The sequence below is a fragment of the Patagioenas fasciata genome, chromosome 1 (genome assembly GCF_037038585.1).
Source record: "Patagioenas fasciata isolate bPatFas1 chromosome 1, bPatFas1.hap1, whole genome shotgun sequence".
In the NCBI taxonomy this organism is placed as follows: domain Eukaryota; kingdom Metazoa; phylum Chordata; class Aves; order Columbiformes; family Columbidae; genus Patagioenas; species Patagioenas fasciata.
The window spans coordinates 98,307,501-98,328,663 of record NC_092520.1 but is presented as its reverse complement, the minus strand read 5'-3'; the positions used below and the strand labels follow the sequence as shown (position 1 = coordinate 98,328,663).

The window sequence follows — 21,163 nt, the reverse complement described above, 5'->3', positions numbered from 1 at the left end:
ATTTGACTATTTATTTGTAAATGTAGTGCTTGTACCATTGCACACATTTAATAGTAATTGTTTAAAACTTTGTGGCATCTTGATACTCTCGTTTTTCAGTGATCATTTTAATTCCAATTACATTTATAGATCTAAAATTCAGCATCAGTCCTATGCTGTTGAAGTAAGAGAAAGTAAAAAATGTAATTCTATTGTTTTGTTAGGTGCCAACAACGTATTAGTCTCTACTTGAACATGTTCATCTTTTAGTGAACTATGATCTAATATATGCCTGTAGAGCATCCTGCAGGTGTTTATGCGTACCTAGTTAGTAGAATTGTATGCAAGAATATGTATATGTTCCTGCATGTTTTGGTGTCTATAAGAATTAAAAGGCAGACAGTTGTGAAGGAAATGACTCCCTCAGTTTTTAAGGTACCTTCATGCTTTTCTTGGTATTGAGCTTAATTTACTTCTTAACTTCAGAAGCATTTGATAAAGTATTTTAAAGCATATTTTTATTTCTTAAAATCAGAACTGGATGGAATTGTGACTTTTCTTTCAGCAAGGGTAATGAAGAGGGGATTTGTTTACATGGGTGAAACTGCTGGCTCTTTCAGTATCGAGGAGCCAGATGTGGTACAAGGTCTTCTCCAAAGCTTTGTTACTTACCAGGAGCCAGCACTGATAATTTTGTAAAATCATTTGTAGAATTCTTCCCGAGTCAATAGGCTTTTATTGTTTTCTACCAGATATGTGATTCTCTACTATAATTCATGTTAGTTCATATCACTTCTCACTAACTTTATCAGTTTTTGCAGTATCTCTGAATTTTTGTAAGGATTTCCTAACCATTCCCCCCCAGTCCCCTCTGCCCCCAGATTTATGTAGAGCTTTGGCCTCATATAAGGGGTCCACTGCCCCCTGGCCTTGGGTGCCGTGCCTGACAAACCCAAAGGAAGAGAGCGAAGAGGCATGAGAGATTCTTTGTCAGGTTCTCCTGTACCGCTTGGCGGAAGGAGAAGCGTACACCCTGAGCCAGGGTGTCAGGTACTGTTGCGTAAATGCTTGAGATGGCCTTAATTGCTACCCCTTGCATGTCTGAAGGCTGGGTGAGTAACTGCATTACAGCAACTGTCTTCCTAGTAGAAATGTTTGAGTACTAAGCACATCTTTCTGTTGAGGCAGTCTAATATGACACCTTCAGTTTCTTTCCCCTGGATAGCATGGCTTCCTTTTGTAGCTTCACTCTGAAGGTTTTGCTACAAGGGGTAAATTGAGAGATTTTTTTAGGTAATGATCTCCTGGAACAAAAGCAGAGGTTTTTCTTTCATCAATGCAGAGTGAAGTTTGACAATGTGGTGAACATAACGGGTGTGTTATGTGCCCTTTAGCAAGGAACACAAAAAGTTTATTAAAATTTTAGATGATGCATTTCACTTTGACCTGGTTTCTGAAGTGCACTGGGCTGCCTTCTTTACAGTGAAGGACAAAGCAGTGCACAAAGGGAGCTATTCCCCTCCATTATGACCCAAAGAGAAAACCTAGAAATCCATATTACTTGTATAAAGCTTTGTGTCACACTACTGTGTAGCTTGAAGAGAAAGAAATCTGTGTGATTGAAATAAATTGAGCTTGGCTCAAACAGGCATTTTCTTCCATATAGTCCTCAAGAACATCAGGCAAAAGTCTGTCTCAAAGGAATTCTTCTTTCCTCCTCAAATCAGAATAAGAATTACATTCATCTCAGCTAGCTTTAGTTATCTACCAGTTGATGGCTAGTCTAGGTTCGCAGTTCTCAAGCCGAAGAGATCAGGCACTCAGCCTTTCCCTTAATGATATGAGCAGCATGAGGATAATTTTCCCTCTGTTTTTACTCTTGAACAACTTTCATTTTCTGTCTCCAGCCAGCAATTTCGTTGTCTCCAAGAGTTGCTAGTAGTATTACAGCATTCTCTGCAATTCGTATGAGGAATTTAAGATGCTTTACAGTAAGGATCAGAATACGATGTGTCATTAATGCTTTTAGTTCATTTCAACAGGAGAAAGACAAATCCTAAAAAGGAAAACAAAAAAACATGTAAATTTAAGGTCCTGTATAAAGCTGGCAGCGTATAATGTAGTTTTCTGTTCTGTAACCCAGCTACCCTGTCCTTTGGCAGTTGAATGAAAATAAAAAATACATCTTAATTTCTAACTCAGTTATGTACAGAAAATATTACCTTCATTCTCTTGTGCATCTCTGCTTAAAGAGATTTTATCTTTAAGTTTAATGGACTTTGTATTTCGAAATGCAGAGAAAATCCATACACTGCCTTTCTGCAATATCTATTTACAGTCTTAATGCTTTTTTAGGATAAATATTAATTCTCTGTCAGTTCTGCTATAGTCAGTAGAAAATTTCAATTTAAACAAATACCTTTTTTGTATTTTCAAAATGTAATTTATCTTGTTTTTGCTTTGATAAATCCGAAACATTGTTGATACCTAACTTGAAAAAAACATATTGTAATAGTTGTTGTTGTTCATTGAAACTAATAACTTTGATTTTCCCACTCTTCTAGTTCAGTTTCACATCGCCCACTTATATGAAATCCAGGTAAACTTTAAGCTCCTTTTTATAAAGTGTGGTTGAGTTTTTAACTATATGGCATCATCAATATGTGTAATTCAGGTTATAGATGCTTTGTAAAGTTAGGCTTTGGTCTTTAATTGCTAAAGAAATTTTGTTTGCTTTGAGTAAATTAAAAATACTTTCGGTGTCGACTGTCATGCTATAAAATGGAGTAGCCATTTTAACAAACTTACTGTGTACATGCATACTATACTCCCAAGTGCAAAAAAAACCCCAAACAACCCTAAACATTTTTAGTAGAATTCTTGTGTGAGATTATATCTTTATTTTAAAAGTTATATAGAGATATCAAAAATAAGTAGTTTCTTTATTCGTGTATATTCATATTGTTTGTCATACACACACAGAGTTGAGTCTAGCCAGGTGCCTTTTAAGTATGTTTGATATGGAATTTTCAAATTTAACGAACATATGTGACAGGAACACTTGAAATCTGAAGTCAACATCACATAAAGCTGCATTGTTAATTCTCTGTCAAGTCCTACCACAATTTTTTTTGAGGTGAATCTTTTGGGAAATTACAGAACACTTACTGAGTACATTAAAACCAAGCAGCTGCTGAAATAGCTATTATGGATTTGCAATCTCACTGACTGGTCATGTCATGTAGATTATATGCCCCTTTATCATGTTTATAGGTATTACATGACCGAGGAGGGGAGGCGACATGAAAACAAAAACCGTTTTAATTAAAATGGATGACAGGCATAAATAAACTACATTTTCAATCAGTTGACAAGGAGCTTGATAAAATAAGTGCTGTCTTCTGATGGCACAATGAAAAATGGATTTAGGTATTTAAATATAAATAAAAGATATACATTTGATAAGATATTTTTCTTTTGACTGCTTTTGGTGCAAAGCTACATGACAGGACAGAAATCCTCATCCTGCAAAACGGTTAAGAAACTTCATGGACTGTTGTTTCTTACCTGGACACCATCTAGATTTCATTCTGAGCACTGGTGCAACTCTGACAAGTTTAGATAACAAACCACCCTCAACACATTAGTTCTTCTGGTCTGTCAGAGCAAAGTAAAAAGTTGAACATCTGAGGTCACCGGGCCATGTGCCTTATATAATTGTGTGACCAATGTTGCAAGTGCTTAAACTGTACTTGCTGACTGACAGTCATAGGCATCAGGAATTGTATTTTAACTGGAATCAAGAGCAAAATTGTTTCGGTGCATTCTGCTGTTAGACTTGTTTTGTCTCACAGTTCTGATTGGGAGGAGTATCTTCGTTTCTGCAATTTGAGAAACTTGGAACCGCAAAGGATCTTCACTTTGTTCTGGATCTTACCTCTGACACAATGAGGGGATGTTTTGGAGGCAGGCTGGTTGCTTGCTTTGTTTTAAAGGACATGGTGCTACAGTTTTCTGAACCCTTCCATATATTTGAAAATTATCTACTCTCTAATATTTAATGAAAAAGTTAATTCACTCCTTAATTATGTACCTTTACAGTAATGGAGTTTAAATGATGGGTTGCCAGCCTCTGAACAAGAGCAGCCCAGCACTGATAAGAGTTAGCAGTGGTTTTTCATGGTGTTTAATGTTACTTTCTGGTATCTCATCTGTGGCAGTGTGAGTCCCCCTAGCTATTTAGGGTGGCAGCTTATACAGTGTCTAAAGAAAGATGTCAGATAGGGTTCCTCTCCCCATTCCAATTTCTAAGACTCTTTATCATGCAGCCAATATCAAGGGGAGTTAACCTTCTAAATAAAAACAAATGTAAATATTATGATAATTTTCTGTAATATTCTAAGGCATATATGTAGAGAGATTTCTCAAGCGTAAATAAGACAACAAATAAGAAAAGTAAAAAACATTCTAGATCTGGAAAACATGCCTTATTTTTAATAGGACTTTCTGAATCCTCCCAAGCATGTAAACATCTCTTTCAAAGTGGGAATATTAGGCACTAATGTTTACCTATTTGACATCCTGATTGCTGCCTCTGCTGCCATGTTATACACTGAACTTCTGTTCATTTGCTTATCCTTCATAGTCATAAACTACGAATTTTGTTCCCAATGCAAAATTTTAAATTTTTTCCTAATTTTTTCTTATTTTGCTGGCCATGGATATTTTATTTATTTATATTATTTGTTTTCTTACCAGTTCTCTGCATTTCATAAACACCAATTAAAAATCTTTTCTACCAACTTCCCTTTGTCCCATTTGAAAGTATGTAATTGCTGCTTTAATTTTTTTTTTACCTGAATAGAATGAGGTTTTAAAACCAACAGAGTTGTCTTTTTGGATTGTGAGATCTTAAGAACGTAATAACATTTTTAACTTCTAGTAGGTATTTATGTTGTTTAGGGTCTTCTTCCCAGTTGTCCCTTTTAAAACGCCAGTGGTCAGTACTGTGTGCTCTTTGCGTAAAACAGATGTACATGATAATTATCTACATTTAGGTGGCCCTGGGTTTTTTTTGTACTTTCTTCATCTGTTTGCCAGAATGAAGTCTAATGTTGAATTATTTGAAAGTATATTTTTTCTTAAAAAGTTGTCTAGAATTTTTAGAAAGTAAAAAAAAAAAAAATACTCTTACTAACAGACCTCAGCATTTCTGTCTTCTAGACTTTTGTGGGAGAGATGGAACAGAAGAATTAAAGTATGATAATTGCAAACAATTAGTGTTAGAGTAACACAAAGATAAATGCTGACATTATTACAAAAAAACCCCCAAAACTATCAAGTCTTAACCTTTTACATACACAAAACAGCTCATACTGTTCCATTAGTCAATAAAGACGGCAGTCCTAACCTGGGATTGTGTTTTCTATATTAAGACCTGTTGATCTAGGGAGTTAAGAATTAAGTGTTTCCATGCTTTAAGCATGATCTATATAGCAAATGGCATGCCTTCGTTCTCTAGGCATAATCCATGGATATGTTTTAATTCTACATGTGGTGGGATTCTATCAGGACAATAAATACGTTGAAAAGGCATTTCTAATCTACCTAAGGAAGGAATGAAAGAGGCAAAATTTTACCAGCTGCCAGTTACAGATAATCTTTATTTCAATGTTACAAGTTTCCTGGGAGAAATTTGTGTAGGGTTTTTTCAGATGTATACTCACATTCAAGGATTCCCCTTAAAAAAAAGTAAATTCATTTTAGTATAAGCAGCATAATGCATATATGAGGAGTTGACCCAATTTAATAATTTGCAAATATCCCTCAGTTATTTTAGGTAGTTAATTTATGTTCAATACTACATTTATGAAAGTTATTCCCTTGCGGTATATAGACATCATTCATTAAAGCTTTCATATGCACTGTATGCCAAAAAAAAAAGTTCTAGAATTTTTTGTCAATGTGTTCGTGTGCTGTCAGTGCTGTGAAATCGTTGCTATTGATGGTCTGTTGTAGGCTTTATGATTAATCCATTTACTGTTTTCCTTTTGCAGAGAAAGTATCACTCTGCAAAGGAAGCTTATGAACAACTTTTGCAGATCGAAAACCTTCCTGCACAAGTAAAAGCAACTGTCTTACAGCAGTTAGGTATGTAAAATTAACTTACATTTTTCTGTGTGTTTCTTTTCCCCATCTTTTCCTCCAGCAGTGTTTTTTAAGGCTCCGTTCCCAAAGTGAGTCTTAATCACTGAGTATGATAGAGATTTTAACCCAAAATAGAATGCATAACAGTAGATAATTAAGTAAATACTAGGGGAGGAAAAGAAAAAGATTTTACTTAAACTTAGAAAATTAAAAAGTTTTTAGACTTGCTAGAGTACGCGTGTTACAGGTTTTGGGTAATGAGAGCTTGTTTTTTTCAAAGAAGGAATGCAGCAGTTAGAATTCTGTGTTCTGCTTCTGAGGACATCCCTTGAATACCCAGACTAAGTGCTATAAACCAAAATACTCTTCCCTGTTGCAGAACAGAAGAAAATGAAAAAATTTACCTTTCTCTTTAATTACAGTACTTAATGAAAACCTATTCCTGTAACTAAAAGGTTTATCATCAGATTCAGTAAAAGAAGCCACATAAAAAGAGAAAAAGTAGTATTTTTTTAATTTTCATCTTCTGCCTTTATGGAAAGCTGATATATCATTTTGAGACCAAATTTTCTGATGGATGGGTAGAATAAATTGCTTTTGTCCTATATGCCTTATAAAAGTATTGCCAGAATATTTGTTAAAATTGTTCAACCCGGTGCAAAACTTCTTCATTCACTTTCTCCATGTTCTTCATCTAATTTATTATTCTAAATATTATTTTAGCCTGCTTATGCCCATTTTTATTTTTTTCCCCACTTCACATAGTGGTCATTTAATTCAAGTTAGTAACTGGCACTGAGTTACGGCCAGAATGCTTTTTATTTTGTAATATATGTTGTGTATGGATTTGGAATGGGCTAATTTATTTAGCTTTTGATTCTTCTGTGTGAAATCACAAATGCAACTCCTGGAGGAGTTCACTGCAGGAATTTTTTTTTAACTTGGTATTATCTCACCTAGTATAAATTGTCAGCAATTTCAACCAGAGAGGCTGTGCATATGATCAATGGAAGACAAGCTTCCCAAAATAGCTGGCCAATGCTTTTTCAACTCTATTTGATATATGTTGCCACATCAGGAGCAAAGGCTCATGGCTGTATGCATAAAATCCTACTGCAGGTCTCTGTGCTAGCAAAGAACAATGACTTTGAGGATTAACTCTCTTTATTCAATCAGCGTAGGTCACCTGGTTTTGCAGTGTGGGTACCTTCTGTGTGGAGAAAGGGGCAGAGTGGTCTTAACCAGAACGTTAAAGGAATAATAGCATTGCTTTTGTTCTTCACCTTTAACAGTGGTATTTATGGTGTGTATTGCAGATTTAGTCTCTAGCAGCCAGTAATAAAAGCACCTCCTCAGGAAGGCGTAGTCTGGCGGGTGCATGTTGCTTAGAAAAAAGTCATAGAAAATACCTACCCTCTGCCATAATGTTATTGGCAAAACCAAATCAAAATATATACCCTTTATTTATAATTTTCCTTAGCTACTTAATGTTTATGGAGCCAGAGTTGACATTTAGATGAGTTCAGATGTCTTGTGAGAGAATTATTAAAATCTTTGCTCTTGTTGCTGGCTTCCAAAGCAGATTGCTGCAGAGGAAAACCCTGCGATTCTCACATAATAAGCATTCGTTTGAGCTGATGCGTGCTGACTAGTTTGGGTAGAAGTAACAGTAAGATTTGTACAGTTAGATATGAGCAGTTTCTTCTTTTTTGCCATTTCATAGGCTTTCCAAACAATATTTTTTTTTCCCTGCTTGCCTAAAATTATATTAAATTAATGACACTGAAGATCAAATCTGCCCTGGTATTCTTTCTCCAATCATACTCAGCAGTTGCATAAAGAAGACTGTACGAACAATGTAAGCACCTGCTTAGAAGTTCTGAAAGCACTCTCCCAGTGATTTTTGGCTAGGTAGAATTCCTAGGTGCTGTCTCACGTGTGAGATGCCAAAATGGGGTAGATGCTCATCTCTTAGGAGACTGAAATGATGATGTTTATTGGGGTAAAAGCCATTGCCGTAAGTTCAGCATGAGAATGATTGATAAGCATAAAAAAATCCCTGCAGCATGAGCTAGGCTAGCACATCCTCTTTGTGAGGCAACAGTGGGATTTGTTACAAGTTAGACTGTAGAGACCTGGGAAAGAGCGTGGAACATTGGTGACAAATGGACAAAATTTTTGGTTATTATGTTAAAAATGTCCCAAGAGTGGATGAGGAGTCAGGATGCTTGTTGAGAATTTGAGTTAGGTCTTGCAAATGGGACATCACCTTCTTTCTGTATGTTCATTTTACGCATGAGAAGAGAGATCCAGTTTCCTTTACCTGTGCTGTTGTAGTAGAAAACTTTTTTGTTTGTTCTCCCTTGCCCTCTCTCTTGTTTTCTGCCTTTTCACTTCCCTGCACAGGAAGGTAAAATTGGGAAGCAACTCTTGTTTCATTGGTGAAACTAGATAGGGAGTGCTAATTCTAGTTTCTGTCTCCTAGAAATAGATTCTTTCTTTTTATCAGTGAATATCAGTAAAGATACAAAGATACAACGTGTCGTCTTTCAATCCGTCAAGGGTCTGATGAAACAGAAAATAGTCATCACCACACATTTCCAAAGATTCAGGAAATTGTTTAATGTCTTTTTTTACTCCTTTTTTTTAATATTCCCTGAGCTCTATTACCTTTATCTCAGGCCTTGCCTGACACTGCACCAGATACATTTATCCTTGGTGTACAGTTACGCATGTACATTCTGTATACGTAGAACTTCAGTGACTTGAGATGTGAATCAAAATCATAGCTTGTTTATGAAGTCCATGAGACAAAGTTGTTTATGTTATGTCTCTGCAAAGATTGACTTCATCTTCAGACAAGATACTCTTTTTTTTCAGCACTATAAGCACTTGGGTACTAACCTAACATTTCTTGCAGTCCATGAAATATTCAATCTTGTGCTTCTGATCACAGTTTCCAAGTGATACTTCTTAAGACATGTCAGGCACAAGTTGTTCAATAGATACAATTTTCTTTTATATTGCCTTTTTTAAAGCTTAGAAGTTAGCCTTCCGTTTGCAAAAGTATCACTGTGACTGTTAAGAAGCTATAAGCCCATGGAATAAAATATAACAGGTGGAGTAAAATATTTAAGGTGTAGTGTGACTACAGAGAGTGAAGTAAGGGTGCAAATACTCATCAGTTCCCAGCCTGTCCTACATTGTCCAGCATTTCAGATGAGATCTGAATTTCATCTGGATCTTTTGAGTGATATTACCTGTTCATGTAGTTAGACTGTGTCAAAAAGGATAAGCTTAGGGTGCTGAAGTTTACCTGACAGAGATTTTAAATGGACATTGAGTGCAGATGTGTGTCCAACTCTGTAGGTACTCAAAACTTTATAGAAACCTTGGATATTTCATGGAACTGATATCATAGTGTTCCGCAAGGGACCATTTATTGGCAGGACACTATAAAAGCATAGGGACAATCCACTGTCACGTCTTACGTTTTACAGATGTTGGCTGAAAGCAGTGAGTTATTGAGACAAATGCACGGAGATTAATCAAACACTTAGACATTGCTAACCCGTGTCGTTAATTAGTGATTTCAGCAAGCCAGCTGCCTGTTATGAAGGATTTCCTTGTACTCATGTTGTGAACAGCACTGAGGTGATTTTGTGACTGCTTAAAGGAATTCTGTAGGGGTAGATGAAGAGTGGCTTGAGAAGGTGACGAAGGTGTTTCATTTGAAATGGTAACCAAGCCTTGCATCAGTGCTAGAGCAGAGGTGAATTTTAATGGCACGTAGAAGATTATATGAGAGCGTAGATTGTGGGAGGCCTTTAAGGAGCAGAGGAATGATTTGTCTAGTGTAATGAAATGAAAATACACATTTGAAAGAATATGCTGTATGGTTAGAAAAGGAAATAAAGTGATCTTTTTAGCTGGTTTGTTATGAAGTGAGAGGTGAGGTGAATGGAAGGGATATTGTAGCAATGAAGATGAAATGGCAATATAAGAAAGATTTAAGTGGAGATACAAAAATTCTTACCAATGTTCTGTTGGGGAATTGCCCAAATGTAGATAGGGGATAAATATGAGGATTTAGAAGAAAAGGAGAAAACTGAACATAATGTACAATTAATTAATGTATGTGACAGGAAGAATGGTGGCGTTTTTCACAATGACAGGGAAGGTATCTGTGTTCAGAGGGGAAAAGAGTTTACATTTTCAGATTAACATCCTCTATTATAAGATTGATCAGTTTATAATGTGTTACTAACCTCATAGAAAATTATTTAAACAAAAAAAAAAAAAAACACCCACGCTTTTAAAGCACTTGAAATTAATTTTGACCTGGAGTCCTTTTGTCATGTAATTGTAGTATAGAACTTTAAAAGTTTCATTCATAATACTATATGTAAGTGATATTGTTGTTCTATATTTCTCTTATTAAAGAGGAAATCATGTTATGAATGTCTTGCTCTGCCAAAGTGTTAGATGGTCTTGGGGAATTTCACTTCTGCCATTTGTGGGTTCTTTTTGTAGGCTGGATGCATCACACCGTGGATCAGCTTGGAGACAAGGCAACCAAGGAAAGCTATGCTATACAATATCTCCAGAAATCTCTAGAAGCAGATCCAAATTCTGGTCAATCCTGGTATTTCCTTGGAAGGTGAGAAGTGACTTTATAGATGCTGTAACCATATCTGTAAATCTTTTGATGATACTCATTATTGTGAGTATCTTATGTTGTTTTTCTTCTTAATATTTTCAGAGGAAAAATGAAGGGAAAGGATGTATGTGTATCTACTGAAGTCTAGTTTTCTGGAAAGTGTATAAAAAGACGAGGTGCTAACATATTTGGGATTAATATAAATTAGAAGTTGAAATTAAGTATGTAAACCAAGTGGTCCTGTGTTTTTGTAGTTATTATTCAATCTACACATTTACAGTAACCTGAGTCTGCTCTGCCTGGTTTTACCTGTTCCTGCTAATACTACCACATCTTCTATTCCCTTTTTTTTTCCCTAAATGCTTTGTAAATGTTGTTACTTTTCTTCATACCTTTCTCATGATTCTTTATCTCTTTCTTAGAATCTCCTTTCTAATCTCAATCAGTTATTGCACTAAAATACAACTATTTTCTCAGGTATTGTCCATTTCTAAACAGCATACATTGCAACTAAATATTACGCCAAGATGGCTCAGGTTGCTCCATTCTAATATCTCTTTCAGTGTTGTATTAATTCTGTACTATCAGACAGAATTTTTTACTGGAAAATTATGTAAGTCATATAAATTTGATTACTTTTCTTGGTCAACGTTTTAAGAACACAGAGTACACAAACCAGCAGACAAGCTCACTCTTGAAATAATCAGGTTTCAGAGAAGGCTTTGAGGGCAAGTCAGGTCCATATGTGAGCAGGTCAGTTCTGTTGAGAAATATATTAGAAAGGAACTATGCAAAAATAAAATTAATATCCTAACCTTAGTATCTCCTAGCTGACTTTCTTGGAGGTTCTGGCACATACAACTGGAACCTACTCTTGGGTTTGTCATCCTAATTATATTCCTCCACCTGTTCCTGTAAGCAGGGGCTCTTGGACCAGCTGTCTGCAGTCTAAGGGAAGAACAGGGGCACTCAGTGTGAAGGGCAGAGGGCTGGAGCAGCTGTGGAGGGAAAAGGGAAAATGGGCCAGGGATCATCTGGCTTGTCATCTACTGAGCTGAAAACTTTTTTTCATCAGTGGTCCCATTCCGCATGCCTTGAGCTAGTTGGGTTCTTACATAGCAGCAGGACAGAGCCAGGGCTCCATGAAGTACGTGTGCGCAGCTGCCATGCTCATGCTTCTACTGTACCTCAGCTGTTGCATGGTTAGAGTGAAACATAGGACCATGCAAAGAAAGGGGAGAAATGCAGGAAATGGGGAAAAAAATCAAGTGGAAGCATCTGTTATACTCTGCAGGGAGGACTAGAACAAAAATGTTTCTGTGCTCCATTCCTTCAGCCCATATGCTGGCAGAAGAGGAAAGGAACAGGGTTGTGTGTCTGCTTTTCCTCTTTTTCCTTCCTCATGTATTCCCTTGTGTTTTTTCTTCTTGTGCTGGTTGTCCAAACCAAATAGCAAGATGGTTTAAAACTACCTTTCAGAAACATACCACTGCCACCCTCCTCCCCCACTGAAAAAAATCCATCACTGTTTTAAGTTTTGTTGGGTGCTTAATATTAGTGCTGTCCTAATCAGAGTCATCCTGTATCTGATAAATTGACCATTGGAAACATGTCTATTTGAACGTGGGTTAGACTGCGATTAAAATTATCTTCTGAAACTTTGTGTTCTAACTTAATGGATGGTTTTAGGCAAGGTCCTGGTAGATTATATTGTATTCCTTTCCTAATGTACCTCAAGAATATGTGAAAGAGTATAGCATGTTTGTAAAACCTGTGCCTGTACTCTTCTGCTTGGTTTTCATTTTTTACTAGAATAAATTTTCTGTTGTTACTTAAGTGTTCTGAAAGCTGTTGGTTATTTTTTCAACAGGGAAGCTTATTACAAACATATATAAGAAGCAGAGCTATTCTAGATTGAACTTGTGTGTGCGTGTATATATATATATATTTATTTATTATTGTCTTTATTTGAAACTTTTAGTTTTAAAATATAGGTGTTATTCCCTGTAGTATAATTGTAGCTCTCTTAAGAGTTCTGATATTTCTGCTTATATATGGAGTAAAACCCACTAATTTGTTGTTCATTACCTGAGTCTTATTGAGATGTGAGAATGCACATGAAAAGCTTCCCAGGCAATCAGGACCCATCCTGAGTTGGTTAATATCTCATCATCATAATTCTGAAACACTTCATATAGAACATGAAGTTTCATAACCATTTCTTTGATAAAATAGGTAACTTAATTGTTTCTTTATAATGTTGTCTGTAGATAAATATTGTTCTTATTGACTAATAAGTAATCACAAATGAAAGAAATATAAGTCTTGAAAATGTTTAAAATCTGTTTTCATTACAAATGCGGTAAGCTAGGGTTTGAGCAGTTTTGCAGTACTTCTCAAATAAATAATTAGTAGTACATATTGATTAAGATGTTTGAGTCTGTTTATGCGTGACATTCAGAAACAGCAATTTTTTTGATTCATCTAGATGACTATTTTCATGACTTAACGTTTATCGGATCGGTCTTGGTAAGCCTTCCTCAATTATGACCTTCTATAAATATTACCAAAGTTCTTTTTTTCTTCTCCCAGGTGCTATTCAAGTATTGGGAAAGTTCAGGATGCCTTTATATCTTATAGGCAATCTATTGATAAATCAGAAGCAAGTGCAGATACATGGTGTTCTATAGGGTAAGAATGATACAGGGTAATACAGTGATATAATTCAATGCTAATGTATATAAGTAAACAATATCAGCTTATTAACTCTTTCGTGCTCTCAAGGGGGACCATAAAGCTTTTTTTATTTATATCTTCATGTTGTCAGACTTGTCTGATTTAAAGTTTAAATTTTAAAAAATTGCTTTCTCAGTTTTTTAAAATACTGAATATGGTATGTATATGTGAGCTTTGCATGTTAAGATATGTGGTGTTTATGCTTATTACTATGCTTTATATAAGGGCAAGGTTTATTAAGGGTTTTGAAGGGGATGTGTTTATGTGACTTGTTTGTATTTTGACTTTGTTATTAATTCTCAACTTCACTAATCTTTCTATTCAGTGTGCTGTATCAACAGCAAAATCAGCCTATGGATGCTTTACAGGCCTATATCTGTGCTGTACAATTGGACCATGGCCATGCTGCAGCCTGGATGGACCTAGGCACACTCTATGAGTCCTGCAACCAGCCTCAGGATGCCATTAAATGCTACTTAAATGCAACTAGGAGCAAAAATTGTAGTAATACCTCTGCACTTGCAGCACGGATAAAGTATTTACAGGTAAAACTAAAGTTTTAAGTGGGAAATACTCTTCTAAATACACAGCAGAGGGGAGGGAAGAAATAATACACAAGTTTAACTTGCAATTGTTTGTGGTGTGTGTAACCTGTTTTCATGTGTATTGTAAGCATATCATAGCCTGTAATATTTTATTTCTTCATTTTAAAGTGAATCTTAATTCCTTATAAACCCTATTTTGCACATTTAATCAAAGCACACTGTTTTACATCACTTTGCTTTTTTCTTTGTATTGTCTTCATTTTTAAGTTCTCATAACATAGAATACATACACGCTATCTTTCACTCTTGTTTGCAATTTCAGAAAAAAGGAATTATGAGACCTCTGAATCCAGAGCTCATCTTTGTTCTGATTCTCACAAAGGTTTATATTCTGGTTACCCTCTTTATACTTAGCACCTTTCTAAAACGCCAAATTTTAAATCTATCCTCTCTTTAAGACATAATTAGCTACAGCATTTAGGAAGATTTCATGGACTTGCTCTTACTAAAGTAGGCTTGTGTTAAATTTGCTTTTTACATAATTTTTCCTAGGCTCAGTTGTGTAACCTTCCACAAGGTAGTCTACAGAATAAAACTAAATTACTTCCTAGTATTGAGGAGGCATGGAGCCTACCAATCCCCGCAGAGCTTACCTCCAGGCAGGGTGCCATGAACACAGCACAGCAGGTGAGAAGTTGGGTTATGTTCTGCAGGTGCCCAGCTTTAAGGGTTCTTTACAATCAGTATTGGTCAAGCGTATTTCATTGAGCACAGGACTGGCTTTTATTAATGAAAAGCCCTTGATTTATTTGCAAAGGGATACTAGATCAAGAAGCTCCCTATAATATGGGAGAAATATGGGGGTACCAATTTAGAACCTTTGTGGATTTTCATGATTTTAAAAGATTTCATCTTAAATGGAAATGCTGCAGTGGTTTAATAATCCCATGAAAGGTACACATTCCTCCATTGATGACCATATGGAAACTGATTTTTCAGTTATTGAGATGATCTTCAGAATATCTGCTCGGCCCTTTTAATATATGTGGGCTGTTAAAATATATCATTTAAAGGAAACAATTAAGAATATATAGAACCATATTTTTGTCTTCCTTCTGTGATTCTTAGGCTTGTAAACCTCATCATCCAAATACTGAACCTGTACTAGGCCTCACTCAAACACCAATTTCACAGCAATCCTTGCCACTACACATGATTCCTTCTAGCCAAGTAGATGACCTGACCAGTCCTGCCAAGAGGAAAAGAACATCTAGTCCAACAAAGGTATATATTCTGATGAACTAAAGAGCCCCCTAACCAAAATTACATGGAAATATACATAAAAGTGATGCAGCATGCACAGAATTTGTGCTGTAAGTTTTCATCCTTTGGCATCAAGGTGGGGAATGTTTTTAAGAATTTAAAAAACCATTTTTCAGTGATCAAGTTACAGTTCAGACAGGAAGCACTTAAGGGTGATGCAGATCTGTGGCACTTAAATGCAATCGTAGTTGTAGAATTGAAAAAGTACAATCATATTCTGATGATAGTGAGAAAGGGAGACAATCATGTCATCCTGTCTATTGCCTTTGCTTATATTTAGAATGCCAGTGTTTCATCATCATGTAGTAGTGTTAAGTAGAAAAAGTATTCAGTTTTAAAAGTAGTGTACATTTAAGTTAATTGCGTAATTTGATTTGATTGTTTCTTGTTATGATACTAGATATCATTTCACCTCTTCCTTTGAGTACTCTGATACTGTATGGGAATGGTAGAAAGTGACTTGACATGTTTTAGTATGTTCGTTGTTTATATTGTTATTCTTAAAACAATGACTAGTTCTTTCATAAGTAAAATTTAGATAGGAAAAGAAATTATGTTGACCCTTTGATAGTCACACATTTTTATGTAATGTTTCCTCTCAGAATACTTCAGATGTTTGGAGCAGTGGCCATACAGTGTCACATCCTCCTGTACAAATTCATTCTTGGTGCTTGACACCACAAAAATTACAGGTAGGTATGTTAAAGATCTTCAGAAGCTTTGATGTATTTTTTGTATCTCTTTTCTTTCGTTTAAGAAAATAAATCCAAAAAATGTTTCGGTTTCATATTTCTGAAAGGCAGTGTGAAATACTTCCCAAATAATTCCCACTCTGGAATTCAAGTTGTACTGATATTTATAGATTCTCTATATGAGATTAGTTGTGTAGTAAAATAAATTATGTCTAGCAGAAACATACAGTAGCTCTTTTTTTGTATGATGTTTTAAAGATACATATGCAAATTGCCACACTTGTGTGCCAAGTGAGTTTTGATACTAGCTGTAATGTGGGGGATATTGAAGGAGGTGTAAAGAATTCTAATACTGTCTTTTTCCTCTGAGGTAGCTTCTTTTATCAAATTGCATAAACAAACATGCACATTCTACAAAATGTAGTTACTCAAATGAAATGTGGTACTGCTTTTCTACATTTTACGTTGTCTAATATATGAAATGCTAGATTTTATTTTTGAAATATTATTTCAGGTCTTTTTTGTTCTTATGTTTTGTTGTCTCTTCAGTTCATTAGGGCTTGCAGTGAGCTTCAGCAGGAATTCCCTATTTTGAAAATCAGGCCTAGCTGGAAGCTCTTAACCATGTATCACAGATACTGCTTTGGATGCAAGGAAAAATAGAAAGGAACACAGTGCAGAGACAGAATGCATTCTGATTGACTGAGCAGTGTTCCCCTCAACCCCAGTATAGTTCTTCAGCTGTTTATCTATCTGAATAGTATTGGCTTTATTTCACTGCATATTTTTCCCTTCCCTGTCCTTCCTAATCACTCTTCCGTATCTCTCTCTTCATGCATTCTCATTATTTCTCTCTGCTTATTTTATATGCTACTACTTTTTCCCCTTTTTAGTTTCACCTTTTTCCAGATCTAACTTTCCCCTCTAGGCAATATCTAAGTAGGCTTCTCTAAGTATGGTTCCTGGGTTTGCTGGCAATACCTTGATGAAGTTCCAGTGTGTATAAATAGGAAAGCCAAAAAGACATTATGCAAAAGGAGTCAGTAAACACTTTATTGCATCTTCTAAGTCAGCCTTTTAAAAGTGGCAGCTCAGAGGCTGGATGAATATGGCACATAACATGGACCAAATGGCTCAGCTGACAGAAGCAGAAGGGCTGTGGCCACACAGTTGCCTGCAGGGCTGCAACATGCCAGCAGAGGAGGGATGGGTGTTGGTTCCAGGGAACTGGTGGGCAGCAAGAACAGTGCTGCCTGCAAAGCTGCTGCACCCACAGCACTGGAGAGGGGTGCAGACTTGCTTCTGCTGACCTGTGTGCTAGATCAGTCTGTCTGAATCTCGTTACTGTATTTAGACATTTCTAAAAAGCAAAATAACAACTGAAGAGGACTTGATTTGCCTTCTGTGTACTTGATGCATGCACGCCCATGGAGACGCAGTTTTCAGCTCACAATCGTATATGCATATTTAGATTACTCTTACTCATTGCAGACCCTACAGAGGGAATTCAGAATGGAAGCTACTGTTAATCCAGGGAGTTTGGCATGAACCATCCTTAACCACTTTTTCAGACAATGTTGGGGGTGTTTTTAGTTGATAGTTTGCAAATACAATGGTTCAAAGCAGAACAAACATGTTATTTAATAGTCATACTTCAGTTCCATTTATGCATTACTAATACATCATAATCAAAGCAAAGGAGACAAGAAGGATGAAAAAATAATACATGCAGACCTGAAAGGAGCTAAAGGAAACCTGATTTGTTTGGTTTTAGTGGGGGTTGGTTTGATTTTTGGTTTTTGTTTGAGGGTTTTTTGGGGGGTTGTGGGTTTTTTTGTTTGGTTGGTTTTGTGTGCATGCATTTGGTTGTTTTTTTCTTTAAGATTTATAGTGATGTGAAGTAGCTTAGTATTTAAGAACAATCAAGAAAAATGTTTACATGTCATCTTTTGCGTAGCACAACTTTTGCCCTCCTCTCCACACTCCCCCTTTGCTTCTCAGCGCTTTTGCTTTCCACAATTTCAGCAATTATGGCATACCACTTAACAGCAGCAGACTTACTGGTCATATGATGGTGTATGCTGAGTAGTTTAAAATGAATACAAAGGTCAGGTTTTTGGTAATACATACTTAAGTTCATCAGTTGCAAATGAGTTCAGTATCATAACTTAAGATATTGCTCTCTGTAATTAAGTTGTATAGTTTCCTCAGTTTGTTGTTCTTTCTAGAGAAGGTTTCATGTGTGACTCTAGGTTGGATTTACTTCATATTGGTTAGTATTAATAAAAGACTGGCACAGTACAGAAAGTGTTAAAACATACATAATAAGAATTCTGTATTTAAATAGGAATACTTGAATGTAGTTTTATTTTACAATACTGGTACACTTGACTTTAATGTGGTGATAATATTTAGAAAGTCTGTTTAGTTTTAGTAACTAATAAGGTTTCATTACAGAATAGTGTATTGAAAGATGTTTGACTCTGCAACAGAAATCTCAATCGGGTTTTCAGTTTTAAATGTCTTGTCTTTGTGGGTAATTTTTAGTATTGTATGCAATAAAGTTATTAAAGAACACATGTCAATTTTAATGGTTCTGAACTGTACTGCTGTTTTTTCAGCACTTGGAACAGCTGCGTGCAAACAGAAATAATTTAAATCCAGCACAGAAACTTATGCTGGAACAGCTGGAGAGTCAGTTTGTCTTGATGCAGCAACACCAGCAGGTGAGAACAAAAATATTTTTCTCTTCTACAAAACTTTTGTCAGTAGCAGTGTTTGTTGTGTTTCTCAAATTCTGAAGAATTTCTATTGCACAGAGTTCTCATGCCTTTTACTATGTTATATTAAGTCATCTTTTTTGCATAAAGTGTAATTGTGTTTTACTGGTTGAAATGTAGCAGGTTTAGCTGTGTTTAGCTATGGAAGTTTCCAAGCCACAATTTCAAACTAAAGTGTGTAGATACATCTCAAAGCAGTCTTACTTGAAAAATACTCAGTTGCAGTAAGCCGTATTACAGCATATCCCTCCTCCTCCTCTCATCGTTCACTTCTCTCTCTCTTAGCGTCCAGCTTTAGAAGAAAAGTGCACAGGTAGCTTTACCTTAACATTCGCTCAGCACATTTGTGAGCATGACAATCATCAGTTTCTCAAAAGCAACTGAGAAGATCTTGAAATCAGTATAAAATTGGAATTGACCAGTGCAATGAAGTTCACAAGCCTTGTACAATCTTTACTTTTTAAATTCTGCAGCTAATATTCTTGTGCTTTGTTCATCTTCTGTTAGATGAGACAAACAGGAGTTGCACAGGTACGATCTACTGGAATTCCTAATGGGCCAACAGCTGATTCATCACTGCCTACAAACTCTGTCTCTGGTCAGCAGCCGCAGGTTGCTCTAACCAGAGTGCCTAATGTCGCTCAGCGTGGAATCCGTCCCGCCTGCCCTGGGCAGCCTATGGCTAATGGACCCTTTCCAGCAGGCCCCATTCCCTGCAGCACAGCAAGAACGCTGGGTAGTACAGACACTATTTTGATAGGCAATAATCACGTAACAGAAAGTGGAAGTAATGGAAACGTGCCTTACCTGCAGCGAAACGCACTCTCTCTACCTCATAACCGCACAAACCTGACCAGCAGCGCAGAGGAGCCGTGGAAAAACCAACTATCTAACTCCACTCAGGTATACAATTTCAGTTTACTCATAGAATGTGCTAAAGAGGCTTGCTAAGCAAGTTGCCTTTTGAAGTCTCTCATTTGTAAACACATGTTTTCTGTTTCCTGAAGTTGATGACCTAGATGCAAATAAACCTTACACTAGGTTAAACCTGGCTGATACATTTTAATGTTAAAAATCTATGTGTTAAATTAACTAATTCCAGGATAAAAGGTATGGTCATAAATCAAAGAGGGCAGCTGCAGAAAAGTTTCTTTAAAAAGGAATACTTGTATAGCTTTTTGTTGCTTCTTTAACGGGAGATTATGTGATTTTGTTTTTCATGTAGCATGAATGTGCATATTTCATAGGAAACTGCGTGTCATAGTTACTTTGGACATCACGTTGTTGTCATGATATAATTGTTACCTACCTCTTGTTTCTGTATGATCTTTCAAAATTAGTATCCAGAAGTCAGTCTGGCACAGTTACTTGCAGAAGGATATAATGCCAGTAAGAATCCATAGGGATTAAAGTGTGTAAGGGTGTTTTGTGTATGTGTGTGTTAGAACTTGAAGGTACAGCGCTTCTTTTTGCCTGCTTTTTTTTGGTGTGTATGTGTTTTGTTTTGTTTTTGTTTGTTTTGTTGGTTTTTTTTAATTCAGCTTAAATTACTACCTTCCAAGACACAGCTTGTGTATGTGGTGAGTTATGCTGTGGGAAGATATAGTAATGGTTTAATTCACTTTTACCAGATGGGTTAAGCAGCTTGATAAAATATTGTTTTCTTCTTTAAAACTGCATAAATTAATTATTTAATTGATATTCCATGTTACTTTAATGCTGAAGAATTGAGAATGGGCTGTAGTACAGGTAATGCATACATGCTTAACTGCACATATACTGCAACAAAGGCTGAGATAATAACGGAACTGCTTGTGTAAAACATGGTTATTCAGAACTAAACAGTGTTATAATGTGATGTTTTGTCCATATTGGTAGCACTATTTACATGGTTTATAAGCGTGGTAGGGGAATGTGGAGCCTGTTAACCTCACTGCCTGTTTTTTAAATTAGAATTCACTCTTCTGTTTTCTCTGTATTGTATGAAAGAAGTTCTGCGCTTGCTAGAGAGGTGTCTGCTTTGTATTAAATGTCTGGGGTGCTAGTGTCCACAAATAGGTGAGCAGTAAATTGCAATAGGTGTTGACCTCTTTCCATAGAGGTGGTGGTTTTGAAAATGCTGGGTAGCTGTTCCAAGGAAAGCTTGTGCTGCCATTTTCTGTATCCTTTGCATCTTGGTTCTGTGCACAGTGTGTTCAGAGAAGAGTCGCAGCAAAGTTGCTGAATCTGTAACATTATCCATAGGTACCAGATGAACTCTTGATTTTAAAAAAACTATTCATCAGTAATAAAGCTACGTAG

The 21,163-nt window shown here is 36.1% G+C and overlaps 1 protein-coding gene across 8 annotated transcripts in view; it reads left to right on the top strand.

Annotated features, from left to right (window-relative positions):
• The window catches only part of KDM6A (lysine demethylase 6A), a 155,247-nt gene that overhangs the window by 93,589 nt on the left and 40,495 nt on the right, over positions 1-21,163 (top strand). For 4 of the 8 annotated variants that reach the window (XM_065860515.2, XM_065860506.2, XM_065860498.2 and 1 more), the window contains exons 8-17: positions 2,544-2,578; positions 6,036-6,129; positions 10,660-10,786; positions 13,379-13,477; positions 13,848-14,067; positions 14,620-14,754; positions 15,196-15,351; positions 15,993-16,082; positions 18,704-18,808; positions 19,370-19,765. In XM_065860515.2, coding sequence (XP_065716587.1) covers positions 2,544-2,578; positions 6,036-6,129; positions 10,660-10,786; positions 13,379-13,477; positions 13,848-14,067; positions 14,620-14,754; positions 15,196-15,351; positions 15,993-16,082; positions 18,704-18,808; positions 19,370-19,765 — 1,457 coding nt within the window. The remainder of the gene's footprint in view (positions 1-2,543; positions 2,579-6,035; positions 6,130-10,659; positions 10,787-13,378; positions 13,478-13,847; positions 14,068-14,619; positions 14,755-15,195; positions 15,352-15,992; positions 16,083-18,703; positions 18,809-19,369; positions 19,766-21,163) is intronic. The other 4 variants (XM_065860541.2, XM_065860559.2, XM_065860533.2 and 1 more) reach the window with 2 other exon arrangements.